The following is a 17892-nucleotide window of genomic DNA, read 5'->3' on the forward strand; positions in this document are numbered from 1 at the left end:
CTTGATCAATTGGATCGTTTCTTTTGTGGATTCCCATACGAAGCTTTTGTAGATGTGTTTCCGGGCATTCCTTTATCATTTCGTCCAACAAGAAGAGTTCCTCTAATTCTATGAATTTTTCTAGAATACTCTTTTCTTGAATATCATTCAAAAAAGTTTCAGATTGCCTAGTATTCCACCAATTAGTAACCCAAGATTCCAGACTTTTATTAAGTGATAGAGAGATCCACCAGGGCAAAAATACTATAGATGCAAGATATAGAAGGGGAGTGAATGTTTTTTTTTTTTTTGTCATTTTTTTTCAGCTGTGAATTGTTAATGAACCCAATTCATTCGTCGACTCTCGATCTAATAGTTCTATCAAGCATGAGTTCTATTACAAGGTATCGAGCCTATGAATCTATTCTATGTTTTTTATTTGCGATTCAGCAGTTAGTCCTTGAATCTAGAAAGAATACAGAAATAGAATAAGAGTCCACTTCGAATGAAGAAATAATAAAAAATATTGTTTCCAGATATCTCCGCAATTGGTCAAATTCTAAGCACCCCTTTCGATGAATGCCCAAGAATGCCCGAAAGAACCGCTTTTTTAATGAATATTATTCGGATTTCAAGACGAAAGAACTCCCTTTCGACCATTTCTATCAATATATTTAATATTTCGAAAAACTTTTGCTGGCTACCGGAATAATTGAGAGAAATTTCTGAAGAATATTGTGATGGGCTGAAGTGGCAAAACAAGATAGAAATTTGATAGTTATCATTATAAGAGGTTTAGTCATTAAGGAACACAAAAGAAAGGATAAAAAGAAACGCCGATTGACAAAAAAGAGAGAGAATTTACAAGATATGATCTATCTGCATCTAGCGTATCAATTCCAAATATTGGACCTAAAATAAATTCTTTATTTCGAAATGTTTTGATATATGGGAATTTTTCGATTTGTTACTTGCTTTGTTACTGTGAGTAGATTTCCATACGCATAAAAGACCATTTTTGCGGACAAAAACTAATTTCCTTGAATTTTTTCCCTCCTGCTAAGAAATCAGTTCATTTCAAAATACTTCAATTGGTACACGCAAGAAATAGGCTAATTCAGCAGCTTTTTGTTCCATTTCTCGTGGCGTCAAATTCTCATCAGTACGAGTCAAAGGAATGGCCCCCTGGCCTCTGATTTCCATATAAAGGACAAGGATACGACGGGCATAAATATCCTCTTTAACTGCTATTCTGATGGACTGAATATCTTTCATAAGTAATCGGAGGAAGATCCGGCGATTTTTTCCAGGAAATCCCCAACGAAAAATACACACTATTCCTTCTTTTCTATCGAATCGATCATAACCACTACCTACATTCCACGAAATTGTGCACCACAAATAGGAGCTAATAAAGAGACCGGCAATCCCGTAGAAAGACATCACGATCCCTTGTGGAAAAAAAATTATTTGCTGAGACGGAAATAAAGATATCAAATTCCTACCAAGATAACTGGAAGTTCCAACCAATAAGAACCCTAATGAACCTAAAAAAAGGATAAAGGCCCAGCAGAAATTACTTGTTTTTCGAGACCCCGTTATAAGTTCTATCCATATACGTTCTGATCGCCAACTCATACTAGATCCAGTTGCATTTTATTGTAATTGAGAGAATAACCCAAATGAATTTTACTTTACTCTTTTTGTTTCCGAAGTAACTCTCATCAACTAGCACTATTCTGATGTGAACCTTTAGGCGTAATTCATCGAATTGGTTTTTATTTAAAAAATAGTTACCACACAAGACCTTAAAACTATTTTCCATTTTCTAGTTTTCAAACATATTGTCGATTGTTCTTAGAATACAATTCTGCGGCCTTATTATCACAATTGATTCTCAATGGTTTCTCAATCCCATCAACAATTCGCAATTGAGAGACAAAATTCCGCAGCCATATCCCATGGTTTGATGCCTCGTAGCAGGTTATAAATTCTGCTTCCATGGTGGAAGAAGCAATAAGTGTTTGTTTAGCACTTTTCCATGATACTGCTCTTCCAACCAACATGAAGATGTAGCCTGAAGTGGATCTCCTGTTGTCAAGACATCCCGCGAAATCGGAGTCTGAATATCCCACGATCTCTAAATGATTAGATCTACGGTATGTAAGCATATAATCTTTAGTTCTTTGTAAATACCACATAACTCGTTTTGTCTTTTTCTAGTGATCCATACCTGGGTTGCTCAAATATCTGCCTAACATTCCAACAATGTACGCAATATCCAGACGCGTACAAACTTGTGCATACATGAGACTTCCTATTGCCGAGGCATAGGGGAACCTCTTCATGTCCTTCTTCTTAAGTTCAATTTTTGGACATTGGTGCAAACTAAATTTATCGCCTTTTGCCACAGGCGTGTCTCCTGGTGCACAATTGCTCATGCCAAATCTACTCAACACCTTATCGATGTAGGCCTTTTGTGATAACCCAAGTATACCTCTTAAACAATCCCTATAGATCTGTATACCCAGCACAAAAAATGCATTACCAAGATCATTCATGTAAAATTTACTAAACAGAAATCGCTTGGTTTCATGCAAAAGTCCCACATCACTACTTGCAAGTAGAATATCATCAACATATAGCACTAAGATAATGAATTTGCTCCCACTGAACTTGAGATATATGCATTGATCAACGGTGTTTTCCTTAAAACCAAATGAAGTAATCACCTGATCAAACTTTCAGTACCATTGTCGGGATGCTTGCTTAAACCATATATGGACCTTTTTAATCTGCATACAAGTTGCTTTGAATCATTAGACTCAAAGTTCTCCAGTTGCATCATGTGTATTGTTTCATCAATGTTACCATTAAGAAACACAGTTTTAACGTCCATTTGATGCAACTCTAAATCATAATGAGCCACAAGTGCCATGATGATTCTAAAGGAGTCATTTGACGAAACCAATGAAAATGTATCCTTATAATCAATGCCTTCTTTTTGAGTGAAACCTTTTGCGACTAGGCGTGCCTTATACCTAACAATGTTGCCTTTTGAATCCCGCTTGGTCTTAAAAATCCATTTACAACCAATAGATTTTACACCTCCAGGCAACTTTATCAGGTCCCAAACACTATTGTCTTTCATTGATTTCATCTCATCCTTTATGGCTTCTATCCATTTTTCAGAGTCAGAACTTTGTTTGACTTGATTAACTGAAATTGGATCGTCTTCTAGACCCATGTCAAACTCATGTTCTTGGAGATATACAACATAATCATCTGAAATTGTACTTCTCCTTTCTCTAGTGGATTTCCTCAGTGGCACTTGTACTTGAGGTTCTTGAGGTTGTTGAGTTACCTCTTCATGAACTTGAACCGGTTCCATAACTTGAGCAGGAGGAATCTTAGGTGTGTCTTGAATCTCTATTATTGATTGTACATTCTGGATAGTGTCATCAAACATAATATGACCATGTCCAGTCGTAATAATAGGAATACTAATAGATTTCTCTTCAAAGACCACCTTTCTTAACGATTCTCTCCCACTTAACTCAACGTCCTCAATAAATTTAGCATTGCCCGTTTCAAAGAAGGATCTAGTTGAGGGGTCATAAAAATTGAAACCTCTCGACCTTTCAGAATACCCTACAAAGTAGCAACTCACTGTTCTGGAGTCTAATTTCTTTTCATTTGGCTTGTAAAGCCTAGCTTCAGCTGGACAACCCCAGACATGCAAGTTCATAATACTAGGTTTCTTGCTAGTCTATAACTCATATGGGGTTTTGGCTACTGCTTTGCTTGAGACTCTATTCAAAAATATAAACTGTTGTTTTGATGGCTTCGCCCCAAAGTGATTCTGGTAAGGTGAAATGACTGATCATACTTCTTACCATATACTTAAGAGTACAGATTCACCTACATGGTCAAATCCGACGACCTTTATTTTCTTGTTTAGTTGGCTCTCAACTTCAGCTTTAAATTCTTGAACACATCTAATGACTAAGACTTCTCATGAATCAAATAAAGATAGCCATAGCGCGAGTAATCATCAATGAAAGTGATAAAATATTGTTGTCCATTCCAAGAAGGGGTAGGAAATGAACCACAAATGTTTGTATGTATCAATTCCAAGACGTCACCGCACCGTTGGCATCATTTTTTCTCATATTTGTTTCTTTACCCTTAATACACTCTATACAGACTTGAAAGTCTAAGAAATTAAGTGGATCAAGAATTCTTTCTGACACAAGCCTTTGAATACGTTGATTTGAAATATGACCCAAACGCTTGTGCCATAACATCGATGAATTCTCATTTGTTAATTTTCACTTAATGCCATAATTACTTGAATGCAAGGTTTCATTTCCATTAGTGGCCTTTATGTTCAATTTGTATAATTTGTCTATTAGACTACCTATACCAATAACATTTTAATTTAGATAAAGACTAACCATTCCATTTTTTTAATGAACAATAATATCCAAATTTGTCCAGACATGAAACATAAATTAAATTCCGTCTAAACGACGGTACTACAAAAGTCTCTTCCAAATCCAAAGTACATCCAGAGTCTAACTGTAATCTAAAAAGACCAATAGCCTTGATTGCAGTCTTGTTGCTATTTCCCACATAGATGTATTTTTCACCATCAGTTGGCATTTGACTCCTTAGGCAACCCTGCATAGTGACACTTATGTGAGTAGTTGCACTCGTATCTATCCACCAAGTGTTAGTAGGCACTACAGCTAAATTAATTTCTGAACAAACAAAATTGAGAAGTGTACCTTTATTTTCACGCCAACTAGCGTATTTGGTACATGTCTTCTTTATATGACCAGTCTTCTTGCAGAAAAAACAAGTGATCTCTTTATCTTGTTTCTTCTGCACATTTTGCTTTGATGTCCCAGAAACTACAGTTTGTTTTCCTTTATTGTCACTCTTTATTTTCTTGCTGGTACCAAATCCCTGAGATGTGGAAGCCAAATGAGCACTTTCTATATTTTCTTGTTTCAATCTCTCATCCTCTTATACACACTAAGCAATAAGCTCATTCAAAGTCCCTTTTTCCTTTTGTGTGTTGTAACTGATTTTGAATGGACTGAATTGTGTAGGTAGAGAGATCAAGACCAAGTGCACGAGTATGTCTTCCGACAACTCTAACTTTAGTGCCTTGAGTCTCATCACAAGATTAGACATTTCCATAATGTACTCCCTTATATTCTCTTTCCTTTTGTAACGCATGGAGACAAGCTTACTAAGAATAGTGCTTGTCTCAACCTTTTCGTTTGCAGTGAATCAGTTTGCTATCTTGTCCAAGAATGCCTTGGCTCGGGCTTCCTCAGGTATTGCACCCCTTATAGCTTTTGGAATTGAGTGCTTCATTATCATTAGACTCATGCGATTGGATCGCTCCCATTTTTCCATAATAGACTTTTGCTCAACAGTGCTGACACTAGTAAGATCTAGAGGGTGATCCTCTCTTAATGCATAGTCTAAATCCATGCACCCGAGCACAATTATAACGTGCTCCTTCCATTTCTTGAAGTTTGTGTCATTAAGCACAGAAATGTTATTGACATTTGTAGATATAGAAAATGCTGAATTCATAATAATAAAGCTCACAATCAGTCACATAAACATCATACATACATGAAAAATAACATCATACAAGATACCTAGCACAAACATTAATATTATGTTTTCGGACAATAAATATTAACTTGTAATTGGTATCCTTATACAAAATTAATTCATAAATATTGACAATAAAACCGAAAACAATATGCCTATCTTTGGACTAACATATTGAATGCAAGATAAACTTTATATGTCACATATTTATGATTACTTTATTTATTATTATATTAAAATAATATTCCTTTGGGCCGATTATTTTAAATAATAATAATAATATGTTTAGATATTATAAAATAAATAAATTATATAATATAAGTTACTTTGGCAACTAACATACATAATTAATTTATTTTAAAATATTAAACACAAACATAACAAGAAATAATCAATTCAATTAAAATTATTTATTTATTTATGCATAAACCCATATATATATATATATATATATATATATATATATCAATTGAAGCATATTTACAAGCTTTAGTCTAATGGTTTAAGCAAAAACAAGCCATGGTCAAGGGTTCAAGCCAACCCGCCCCTTTAGTTTGGTTTTTGTTTTTTTATTATTTATTTATTTATTTATTTATTTTGGGCTACTGACCATGCATTCTCTCATGGTCCAATGACCACTTATGGTCACTTACAAGCCAAGTCTCCTCCATATATATATATATATATATATATATATATATATATGTTTTATTTATTTATTATTTATTTTGTTCACTGCAACCCAAAGCGACCATCCCTTGTAGTGGCATCATTAGTGGTGCCGGAGTTGTCCTCGAATGATGTCGGTAGCTTGCCGCCCCCGTCATCACCGGAACAGTGATTTCCCATTGCCAAACAACGGCGCCATCACCAGAATGAGGTTGTAATGGCATCGCTAGGAAGCAACCCCACCTGTGGCGTGACACCGTGATGAGTAGTGCTGTCAGCGGCAAAACACTGCCGCCATCACTGGAACGGTGATTTCCCATCGCCAAGCAACGTCGCCACCATGGGAACAACGTTGTAATGGCATCGCTGGTAAGCAGCCGCACCCGCAACGCCAAAACGACGCCTGGATGGAATTTGGAACGCTTGCAACAACACCCAAATTAGCACTTCTCATTGGCGAATAACACTTGAACGACGTCTGGAAACAATGCTTGCAGCGCCTAAAAATGACGCCCTTTTGAACGCTTGAAACGATGTCGAAATGACGCCTAACAGCATCTACCGTTGCACCGCTGTTTGGAAACAACGCCATGATGGCATCTCACTCGCCTAAAATGGCACCAACCACTGTGACTTGTAGCCCCAAAAATGGTGCTTGAACAGCACCTGAAGCGCACCTTGAATGGCGCTGCAAACGACACCTGAAATAGTGCATTTTGTATGCTTGAAAACAGCGCCAAAATGACGCCTAAACTACGTCCATTTTGAATGCCTGAATGGCGTCCTAACGGCACCTGGAATTGGCCTAGATTTATTTTCTATTGTTTCCTTCCTCTTAGATCTTTTGTTTGTGTTAAAAAAACAAAAGTGTTTTGGTGAAAATGGGAAATGCAACTAGGCTCTAATACCAATTGAAAGATGTTCATTCTCCATTATCACCATACACACATACAGGAAATATGTATATATATATGAATTCATTCAAACATGCCTTTTCCTTTTGTTAGATTTGGAACATATCCAAGTCCTTTTTTTTTGTTTTGTTGAAGATGTATGGATCTTCTAAGGCTGTGGAGGGCACCACCTCTTACTGAATTGTCTCTGATGATGGGAGAAGGAGAGAATAGGTTCCTTTTTGTTTCAAAAGATGTGATAATATAATAGAACAGACAAAAGCCTCACCCTATTTTTATACCCTCCTGCTTTAGGGGCCGTTCCCATTAGGCTATTAGGCCTCACGAGTCTTAAGCCCATCATCTAAGGCTTGTGATGGCATTGGGCTCTACACATTAGGTGGCCCATACTCTAGATCAAATAGAAATCGTATATAAATAGATAGCTAAATCCTGAACAATGGTTAATATGATGTCGGTCCACATTTATTCTATCACGTTAAGCCTATAGTTTTCTCAAAGGTACATAATGGCCTGTTGACGGAACATGATATTATATTTGAACTCGTTTAGCCTATCCTGAGATTCAAGGACTGTGATGAGGTAACAAGAAAGCGACTAGGGAGTGGCCATCACATCAACTATAGTGAAGAAAGAAGGGCTTTCAACTGGTGATGTAGCAGTGCAATTCTAATACAAGAATTTTGTCATCGATGTTAAAGCTGACATAAGGTCAAATATCAATACAACCCTTATGTTCACAAAGATCACTCCATCCACCAAGATTATTGTCTCTTCTAAATTTCTTGATTACAATTCTAGCAAGCTGGAGGTTTAGTACTTCCAAGATCATGAAACACTCATTACATCAGTCGCATTGAATCAGTTCCCAACAGTTGATCCATCAATTACCATTGGTACCCCTAGTATTGCTTTTGGTGCGGAGACGGGTTATGATATTACATCTGGTTGTTTTACAAAGTATAATGTGGGCATGCAAAGTGGGAAATGGGTTTAATGGGTGTGAGAAGATGAAAAAAATGAATATGGTTACGAATTTGGTAGGTATGAAGGATGCATAGGGATGAGGGTGGCCATGCATGACAGAATAGGTTGCATCTTCCCAGTCTTTCTTTTCCAAAGATTTGCAGCATTTCTTTGAATAGATCTCCTCTGTAACACCTCAGCAACCGTGACTTTATTTTTAGCGAATTCAGGTGGTGCGCATATAATGCCTTTATGGTGTCTCCCCTATTACCGAGAATTATTGAAGCATAAGAATCTAGTTTTGCCACACTAATGCCAGTACTACCCATATTCATACATATTTCTCATACCCATCGAGACACTCTTCTCACTACCCATCAAGCCAAACCATTTCATCAAACCTTTACAAACCCATCATCATACCCCTCACTTACCATTTCTCTCACTATCTAACCTTCGTTCTTCCTATACCCACCACACACCTACATTTTCATCCATCTTTTCAATCTTTTTTCCATGCAAACCCATTTTATTGATCTCATGCATGCAACCGCCTTTAATGGACCCTACACCTTCATTCTTCTCATACCTCATACTCACTGCCCACCTCCTCACACCCATCTCATAATCCCTATCTTCATACCCATTGCCAATACCCAATACTTGTACCACTACATAACCCCTATCTTCATTCCTATACATATTGCCATTATTCCCATACCTATTACATACCTACATCCCTATCTATTATTTCATCACCTTGCCCATTCAAAACCATTCCCAAACAATGGAGACCTGCGAAGCGTAGTGAAATCATTGTATCCAAAATTGAAGCCTTTTACCAGAAAACTCATAGAAACCTTAGAGAAGGTTCACTACGTCTCCTTATACCAACTTGGGGAATTTCAATCCGGAAATCATCCTTCGTTCAGTTCTCCCAGTAGGTTCTCATTGAGGTTGTAAACATTTTTGTTGCTCTCTCTTTCAGATATAGGTAAAGTGATATACAATTTGGGGAATATTAAGGTGAGTACAAAGTTTCTAAAGATCCTTAGGAGAAATGTAACCTTGAGGAAGTTCTGGATACTCCAATCATAGAGGCAACTGACCACATCAGTAATTCTGCCACGAAATCAAATTATATGCCTATTGGTGGTGTTCCTGTTGTTGGTGAAATGGTTCCCTCTGTCACTTTGGAACCACGGGTTAGAATCTTAAACAAGTTGATGAGCTCTGCAAGTACGGAGGTCTCTGCAATGCAGGAAGCCATTGAAAATGCTCTCAAGGGTTCGAATTTTGTGTTTGTAACAGCAATTATGGATGGGGGTATCGATCGTCCTTAGTGCATGTCGTTAACTGACAATCACCTCTATGGCACCAGTTTTAATTTCTACAGCGACTCACATTCCTGCAGTTCCAGTAAGCAATTAGGATGCAACTTAAATGGCATCTTATCTTCATGGTCATCCATTCAGAATCCACCTAAGGAACAAACTATATGTGCACGGTGCACTCTCTCTCACCAAATATTGATCATTGCTTGATGTAAGCTCGATCCGAGTTTGAAGGTTTGTTTGAGAAAGCACCAGTAGAAATAAATGTATTTTTATCTAATCTAACTGAATATGTATCGACAATGAAGAATGCTAGTGATACTCAAGCTGGGGATAACTTGGAATGCATTCACAAATGCCCTGAGAGAGATGCGAGACGTTCCAAGGTTGTGCCACCTGGGTTTAACCCAGTCCAGTTAATGCCAAGATCTTCCTCACCTGCGCATGGTAGCTACTACACTCTCCAGATGCTGCAGCAACCCACTTCCCTCAGCCTTGGACTCATCTACAACTTACCCGACCCTTGCATCACCTCATTACAGTCTTATACCAATTATCCTATTGATCTATACCCGATATATCAAACGCAACAGGCAATGTAGTCGCGGTTTTGGACGAGGCGGGGAGCTTTAGGATCAAATACGAGTCGTCATCTGATGGAGCGGTTTATATTTACCAAAGTGATACTGATGAGGAAGGTTTGTTTTCGTATGTGAATCAGACAGTTAGACCATTAATTCTTCAAAGATTGATACTCGAGATGAATGGCAATTTGAGGCTGTATTGTTGAAAGATGATTTGGACATAGTGATTCTCACCATCAAAAACCTGGATTTCTTGGAGAATATGAGAGAACCATAGCCCACGCATTGGCTCATTAGTGGCGGGCTGGATCAAGGCGATAGGTTGCCCCCTCTGCGTTTGAACCAGATAAAAGCTATTGGAAATGGGAACTAGTTGGAAATATGGAAGGTTGTTCATCCACGTGATAACCAGATTTTGGACATAAATCTGAAAGATGGAATGATGACTTTTGAAAATGGGTTGGCTACAGGGAAGAGAAGCTATAGGAGACCGCACTTTTTGCATGGCCACCTTTGGCATACAACCTTATTAGCAACGTGGCATTCTTATATTTATCCCTATTTGATTTTGAAAATAATTCTCCCAAACTTCATTTTGTAAATAATTTTCCAAATTCTGGTTTTTAAAATAATTTCAAGTCTCTAAATTTTTCATCCTTAGAGTTTTTAGGTTCCAAAAGTCCTATTTTCAATAAAATTGGTTGCCATTTTCTATTCGGCAAGCCATTTTCCCATCTTCCATGATTTTTAAAATGTTTTAAAATAAGTGAGTTTATTTTTGTAATTCAAAGTGATGGAATTTACGGAATTGGTTCACGCAAAAATAAATTGGGCTATGGTGGGGGCCCAACATCAGTGAATGTTTCCTCCAAAAATAAATTTGATTCAATTGTGATATTTGATGATTTCTCACTCTGTTTAGTGGCATATGTGACATATTTTATGCTAATTCTTGTGCACTAACCTCATTTTTTGATAGTGCTTAGTCGTTTGCTGCTAAGGTACGCATCATCTCTCACACTAACCATTCTTCATGTATGCTTTGACTTTTAATGTGTGATCATGTTAATATCCATTTATCTCCTTATTAGTTGCCATGATTGCTTCATCTCATTAGTAGAGACCTGTTTTAGGGACTTAGAGAGGTACTACAGTCTTTACCGTACCTTTCTAATAAGTAACCTGACCCCCGAGCCCATTTCCGATTTTTCACATACCACATTTTCCAAAATAAGGAGTCACATTTAAGGTTTTCTTTCTTATTTTGTTTACCCTTAAAAAATAAATGGTGACTCCAAGTCATTTTCTTAATCAATAAATTATTTTTCAAATAAAAAACAAGCTCGTCATCGAGTGGAAGCACATGAGCGGAAATATGGGGTCCACAATTTATGAAACAATTAATGAGAAAAAGTTGATATAATAATAAATACATAATGAACAAATTTAGAGGTTTAGAACATAAGATTTTATATATTCATGCTAAATAAAATATTTATTTATTTGATAAATTTTATCATATATAAATTTCATAAAAATATCTATGTCATATTATTTTATTGTTTATATTTTTTAATTTTAAAATTTTGACGTGAAAAATCAAAATCAATGACCATGTTTTTAACTTTATTGGACTTCTAACCCGATCGCTCAGATTTTGTTGTTTATTGGATCAAAACAAAATTTATAACCTAATTCACTATTCTATAACAATTTGTACCCGATCAAAAATGTGGTTTTAGTACAAACTACTGTAGTATAGTGGTATTTAGGTATCGTCCACAAGGATGGATTATTCTCGGTAATTAAGGCTTGAACGAGATGATAAGAAATGATGGTGATCAAGTGAAATTTACTTGAAATTGCATGATAAAATCTCAAGATAGCAATGTATTCAAATTGAATTGAAAATGAAGTGTAAAAGAGAAGAAAATTAATAAGATGTGAGATTCTCGGAGTTAGGATTTTCTAGAGAGCAATTTCCATGGTGAATAGGTGTTAAGATCTAATTTTCATCAAGTTAGATTGAAAACCTAAATTTTCATCTAAATCGATTTTTGATTTAGCTTTAGATCTAGATCTAATTTCTCTTCAAATTAGGTAATCTAATCTAAGAGATCAATTTGAATCATATATTCAATTCATCTTAAATTATCTTCCAATGATTCACACTATGCAACTATTCAATCTCATCAAATCTAGCATTAAGAATTTGATGAATCTACTTAACTTGCATTGTAGTAATCATCCAAGACAATTTGAAGAGAAAAATCCCCAAATTTCAATTAATCAATCAATTGGATCAAATTACCTTTGCAATTCAAGCTCAATTCTCTAATTTGCCATAGATCTTGCCTCTAGATCCTCCCTCCTCCGAGAAAAACGAGATTTAGCCACTCATGCTTGGGGATTTGATCTCACAAGACATGTTTGGCTATCGAGAAAATAAGAGAAACTGAAGGAAAGTGGAGAATTATATAGAGAGAAGAAGTATGAAAAGTTCTACAATTAGAAAATGTATCAAAAAGTTCCTAAATGAGTCAATCCCATTTCTATTTATAGGCCAAGGTTAAAAGGACACTTGGCAACATTTTAGAGGTCTTCCGGATGCTTCTTCATCAAGGAATCTGGAGAAAATGCATTTTCGCACGAGCCCCTAGCAATCTCGCATGATGGTGCAAAGTGGAAAGTCCATCAGCTTCATTTTCATTCTTCTGAAGCGTTTCGCATGACTATGCGAAAATTTCGCATGGTCATGCGAAATCACTTTTCACAATTCCCTTATGTGCTGCAGCCAATACCCATTCTGTTTCATTTCGCATGACTATGCGAAAATTTCGCATGGTCATGCGAAATCGAGAAATATGCTTTTCCGACTCCTCTTTGCAATTTCTCTCATTTCTTCATGTTTAATCCATCTCCACCACCTTCAATTAAGCTCCAAAGCTTGGTCCAAGTGCATTTTCTCTTCTTGTTCATCCACATTATGTACCCTCCTCCATTCCATTTTCCATTTGTCCCTCCATGCTTCAAAAATCACCTTAAAATATCTCCAAAACTTAACAAAGAACCATTAGTATCTCTTGCAAGGGTAGCAATGTATTACTTGGGCATATTAGGCATAATTACTACTCAAAAGGTGTGAAACTCATGAAAGTTAGTATCTAAAATGTGTGGTTTTGGAGTAGTAATCATTCCCCCCAACCAACACATTGCTAGTCTCTTAGCAATGGTATAACAAAAAGAAAGAGAAAATTACTCAAAAAGAAAATCTTAAACTCATTTGGAAAATGTGTTTGAAAATCCCATAGCACAAATGGTAAAAAATGAAACACACCTCACCATCCATAGGTGTCATCAAAATCTCAAGCTCATTTACTATCTCTAATAGAAAAGACATCATGCAAATCAAAGTGTCAAAGATATATCAATTTTCAACTCCCCAAAATGATATTTCCAAACAAGTCTTAAGTGAAATTAAACTAGCCCCCTAATATATTATTCAAAACTATTCCTCCCCCTAACCATGCCTAATTTATCTTAAGCAACAAAAACCACTCTTTCATAGGTCAAGAACGCACCTATCTTTATTTATTTATTTTTTTATGTTTTTTTTTCAAATGTCTAATTGTAGGAATGCAATGCTAAAGGTATCTCCAAGTATACGGTCCATGTAGCGGGGATTCATCGATGACTCCCAACCATAAGGCATAGGGCACCAAGTTTATAGGACTAATTTAGCCACTAACTCCTCAGACTTCACCCTGGACTCTACAATTTAGGATCCAAGACCTTAGCACCTACAATCGAGCTCATACTCCACCTATTCACCCATGTAGCGAGCATTGAGGTTGGTGGCTCCCAACCATAATGGCTTAAGGCACCAGGTTTTAAAGACCTTTGGGCCATATACCCCTCGGACCTTGCTCAGGTTTCAAGGAAAGCATAACTCAACATTTTTATTCAATCAACTTTTTTTTTTTTTTTTTGAATTTGGCACATTGGCCTCTTCTTAAGGTGTCTCAACTCAATTTAAAAATGATTCAACTTGCTAAGACAATTGGGTCTAAGTCTTAGGGTTAGATTAGTCTTTCATCTTATATCAGGGGTCTAGAGTGCACAGTGTGTGTTAAGACTCAACTAGAAAAAAAAAACTTGGGAATATGAAAACTTCAAAGTCAAATCAAACTCAATCAACATAACAAGTTTTCTAAGATCAAGCAAATGAGCTGATATTCCAAATCAACTTCTTTCAAGCTAGGTATGCTTATTTATCAATCATAAGTGTTATGTTCTTCTCAAAAACAAAATTACCAATTAAAAAAAATCTAGTTAATACACAAGCAAACGAAAAGAAGAAAAAAAAATCTAACAACCAATTCTAAATCAACAAGAAACCAAAAGTCCTTCCTTTCCTATCCTCCCCCCAACCAAACTAAACATTGTCCTCAATGTTAACCAAAAAAATGTAAAGCAAAGAAGGGAAAAGTACATGCAAAGCATTGTTTTCCGGCTTCTATAACTGTGACAAAACAATATAGAAGGATAAGTGTGCTAGGAAAGGAGGAAAAATAAAAAAAATGAACACTAAAAAAATGAAGTCAATGAGAAAAGTGAGGGCACTCCTTATCTTCAAGCATGAGATGGATGGGAGGGGATGATCTCTGAAGGTGTCAAAATGGTGGTGGGCACTATGGACTCCCTTGTTGTAGAATTTGTCTCTTGTGTAGGTGGGATGGACAAAGGAGGAGAACACTGGCTGGCTTCTTAGAAGAAGAATTCCATTGTTGGACAACCATGGTAAGTTCATCAACTCTTTGGACAAGTTGCCGCTGAGTGAGCTGGATGTTTGCTTGATTTTCTTGAATCATATCCAAGCGAGCTAAGAGTTGATTGAATGCTTTAGCTGATATATGGACATAGCCATCAGAAGTTGATAGGCCTATGTTTGGGGTAGAGGAAAGACTAGCCAAAATATGTGCAGCTGTATCCGGATTTTGGGGAGTAGAAGTAGCTCCAGGTGTGGTGGCAGTTGGTGGTCTTGGGGGTGTATCTTCTCCATCACCAAAATCTTCAAGGATCAAATTCGGAGGAGACACATAATGATGTTCATTGTCAGTAGTCAATGAGGCACTTGTGAGAGTGGACTCGGTTTTGGTCACACTACCTTGCCATCTATAAACAATATAAACTTCCCTACAATGATGCTTCTTTTCTTTATCAGGTTCAGTAGGGAAGCCATAGTACTCCAATATGGTGCCCAACATGCGCGGGAAGAATAATGGATATTTCTTGGCTCTTTGCAATTGCTTTAGATGTACCTTATCTTCAAAGTAGAACAGGGCAACCATGAATAAATCAGTAGGTGTCCACCATTGTCCACTAATAATTCTGAATAATGCCTCTAGGATTTGTTCTCGCCTTTGCATTGCATGTTGGCAAGGATAGACATTGGAGTATAGGACATGATCCAAAAACCAAAATTTTGAGTCTATTTCTCTCCTCAGCACTGCATGTGTGTTGATGGATTGATTTTGAGAGACAATCCGCACCATCTCAGCAGCCTCAATTCGAGTAATAGGTTGAAACTCAACTGGATTTGGAGGTGTGAAAGGAATATCCAAAGCTCTTGCTACCATTTCAGAATTCAGCATACCTTGTCTCCCATCAATTTCGAAATAAATCACTGAAGGTGGGTAAACTCCTCTACTGGTCATGGTGCGGTAAAATTCCCGAATTATGCGAGGATAGAAGAATGGTCTAGGCACCATGAATGGCTCCAAAAAATATCGACAACAAAGCTCCGTGGAGAATTTAGTAAGAGATGATGCAGCAAAAGCCTTGAAATCATAGTAACATTCTTCATGAAATTTTCTACTTGAGTAGTCCTCCCTTGGACCAATGGCTAATTTATTCTTCGGTGCTTTCGTGAATTGGAACTGAGGTGGTCGGCTTGGTGGATGTGCAGATTTTGTAACTGGAGTAGGAGCAGGGGCTTTAGCAACAGTGGACTGAACTACAGCATGTTGCTCTAAAGGAATAGCAGGGGATGCCGGAAAATTTGAAAGAGTTCGAGCTCTGACGCTTCGTGTTCTCTTCACCAGTAATTTTCCAAGAGTAGCAACCATCTTTGATTTTCCTTTATCCATTGAAGATCTTGCGACATTCCTCTGGTTTGGATGTCCAGAAATGGGAGGTTCAGAGAGGGAAAATCCCGGAGGTGATTCGAGATCAGTGTCTTCGCCATTTCCGTCATTCATCGCCATAAATTCTTTCTCAATGTCTGATGATTTTCATTTTTGATTTCCCATCTGTAACAAAGAAGAACAAAAATTACAACGAACAATTTGATGAATTAACTGGGAAATGGAATAATAGATATCAATTTGTCCGAAGTTCGCAAAAAATTGCGGCAATCTCCCAAGATGATTCAGACTATTCAACTCAGATTCGTCCTGCAATTTCAGAGAGAGATTGAGTGAGATTCAAATACCTGAAATGCTTGAAATGTCGGGAGTGTTCAAGTAAATCTCCGAAAATCAAGAACTGAAAGTAATCAGATTCCTGATGTTTGATCGTGGTTTAGGGCAAGAAAGATATGTGAAAGAGAGAGTGGGTGAAATTGAAAAAAAACTGATGGTATTCCTCCTTAGTTTTGCATGACTAACGAAAACGAAGAGTTTTCGCATGAGGCTCACTTTCAATTAACGGTGCGAAATAAAACAGGGCTTATATTGGGGACAATTTTGTCTTTTTTTTTTTTTTTTTTAGAAAAAATTTTGGCATGGACATGCAAAATTGTCGCATAAGTGTGCGAAGTGGTCCAGAGGCTTCATTTTGTTGCAGTGCTTAAGCTGGATTTCGCATAGTCATGCGAAATGTTCGCATAGTTATGCGAAATGGTTCAGAGGGTTAAAAAATTTTGCACTACCCTTATCAGTTTCGTATAGTCTGCGAGAATTTCGCATGATCATGCGAACTGGGACAGAGACTTGTTTTGCACATTTCCAAAGCTATGAAGACTCCTCTGTTTTGGCATGAAGACTCCCCTGTTTTTGGCATGAACATGCACACTGGTGTTGGGCCATTAAAACTCCTTCTCCCTCTTCCTCATGCATTCAATCCATCCGGAAAATCCTTCAAAACACAACTGATATGATTAAAAAGGGATCATTCATAATGACTAAAAAAATATAACAACATACAAGCAAAAAAAAAAAAAAAATCAAAGAAAAAGAATTGCAAGATCATTGGGCTAGTTAGTCTTTTAGAAGACTAAGCCCACCAAACCTGGAATGCTCAATTTATGGAAGGGTCAAGAAGGTACAACTCCTCCTTCTCTTGCACCATAGGTTCCATATATGGTTTAAGCCGATGTCCATTAACTTTGAAGATACATCCATTCTTTGGATTAGTAATTTCGACTACTCCATTTGAATACGCTTTATGAACCAAGTATGGGCCATTCCATCGAGATTTGAGCTTTCTTGGAAAGATGTGCAATTTTGAATCATATAGGAGCACCTTTTGTCCATCTTGAAACTCTTTCCTAAGGACAATTTGATCATGCCATCTCTTGAGTTTGTCCTTAGAAATTTTTTAATTCATGTAGGCTTCGTTCCTCATTTCCTCTAACTCATTCAAATCTAGGAATCTCTTCAACCCAGCTCTTTGCATATCAAAATTCAATTTCTTTATGGCCCACCATGCTTTATACTCCATTTCCACTGGTAGATGACATGCCTTACCAAAAACCAACCTATACGGTGACATTCCAAGAATTGTTTTGTAGGTAGTTCAGTAAGCCCA

General features: G+C 37.0%; 1 protein-coding gene across 1 annotated transcript; it reads right to left on the reverse strand.

Annotated features, from left to right (window-relative positions):
- Nucleotides 1-1016: 1016 nt before the first annotated feature.
- Nucleotides 1017-1762, reverse strand: LOC117915768 (photosystem I assembly protein Ycf4). The gene has a single exon (XM_034831447.1). The coding sequence runs from the start codon at nt 1615-1617 to the stop codon at nt 1057-1059; it is 561 nt and encodes a 186-aa protein (XP_034687338.1). The 5' UTR covers nt 1618-1762; the 3' UTR covers nt 1017-1056.
- Between the last annotated feature and the right edge of the window lie 16130 nt (nt 1763-17892).

The sequence above is a fragment of the Vitis riparia genome, chromosome 6 (genome assembly GCF_004353265.1).
Source record: "Vitis riparia cultivar Riparia Gloire de Montpellier isolate 1030 chromosome 6, EGFV_Vit.rip_1.0, whole genome shotgun sequence".
Classification (NCBI taxonomy): Eukaryota; Viridiplantae; Streptophyta; class Magnoliopsida; order Vitales; family Vitaceae; genus Vitis; species Vitis riparia.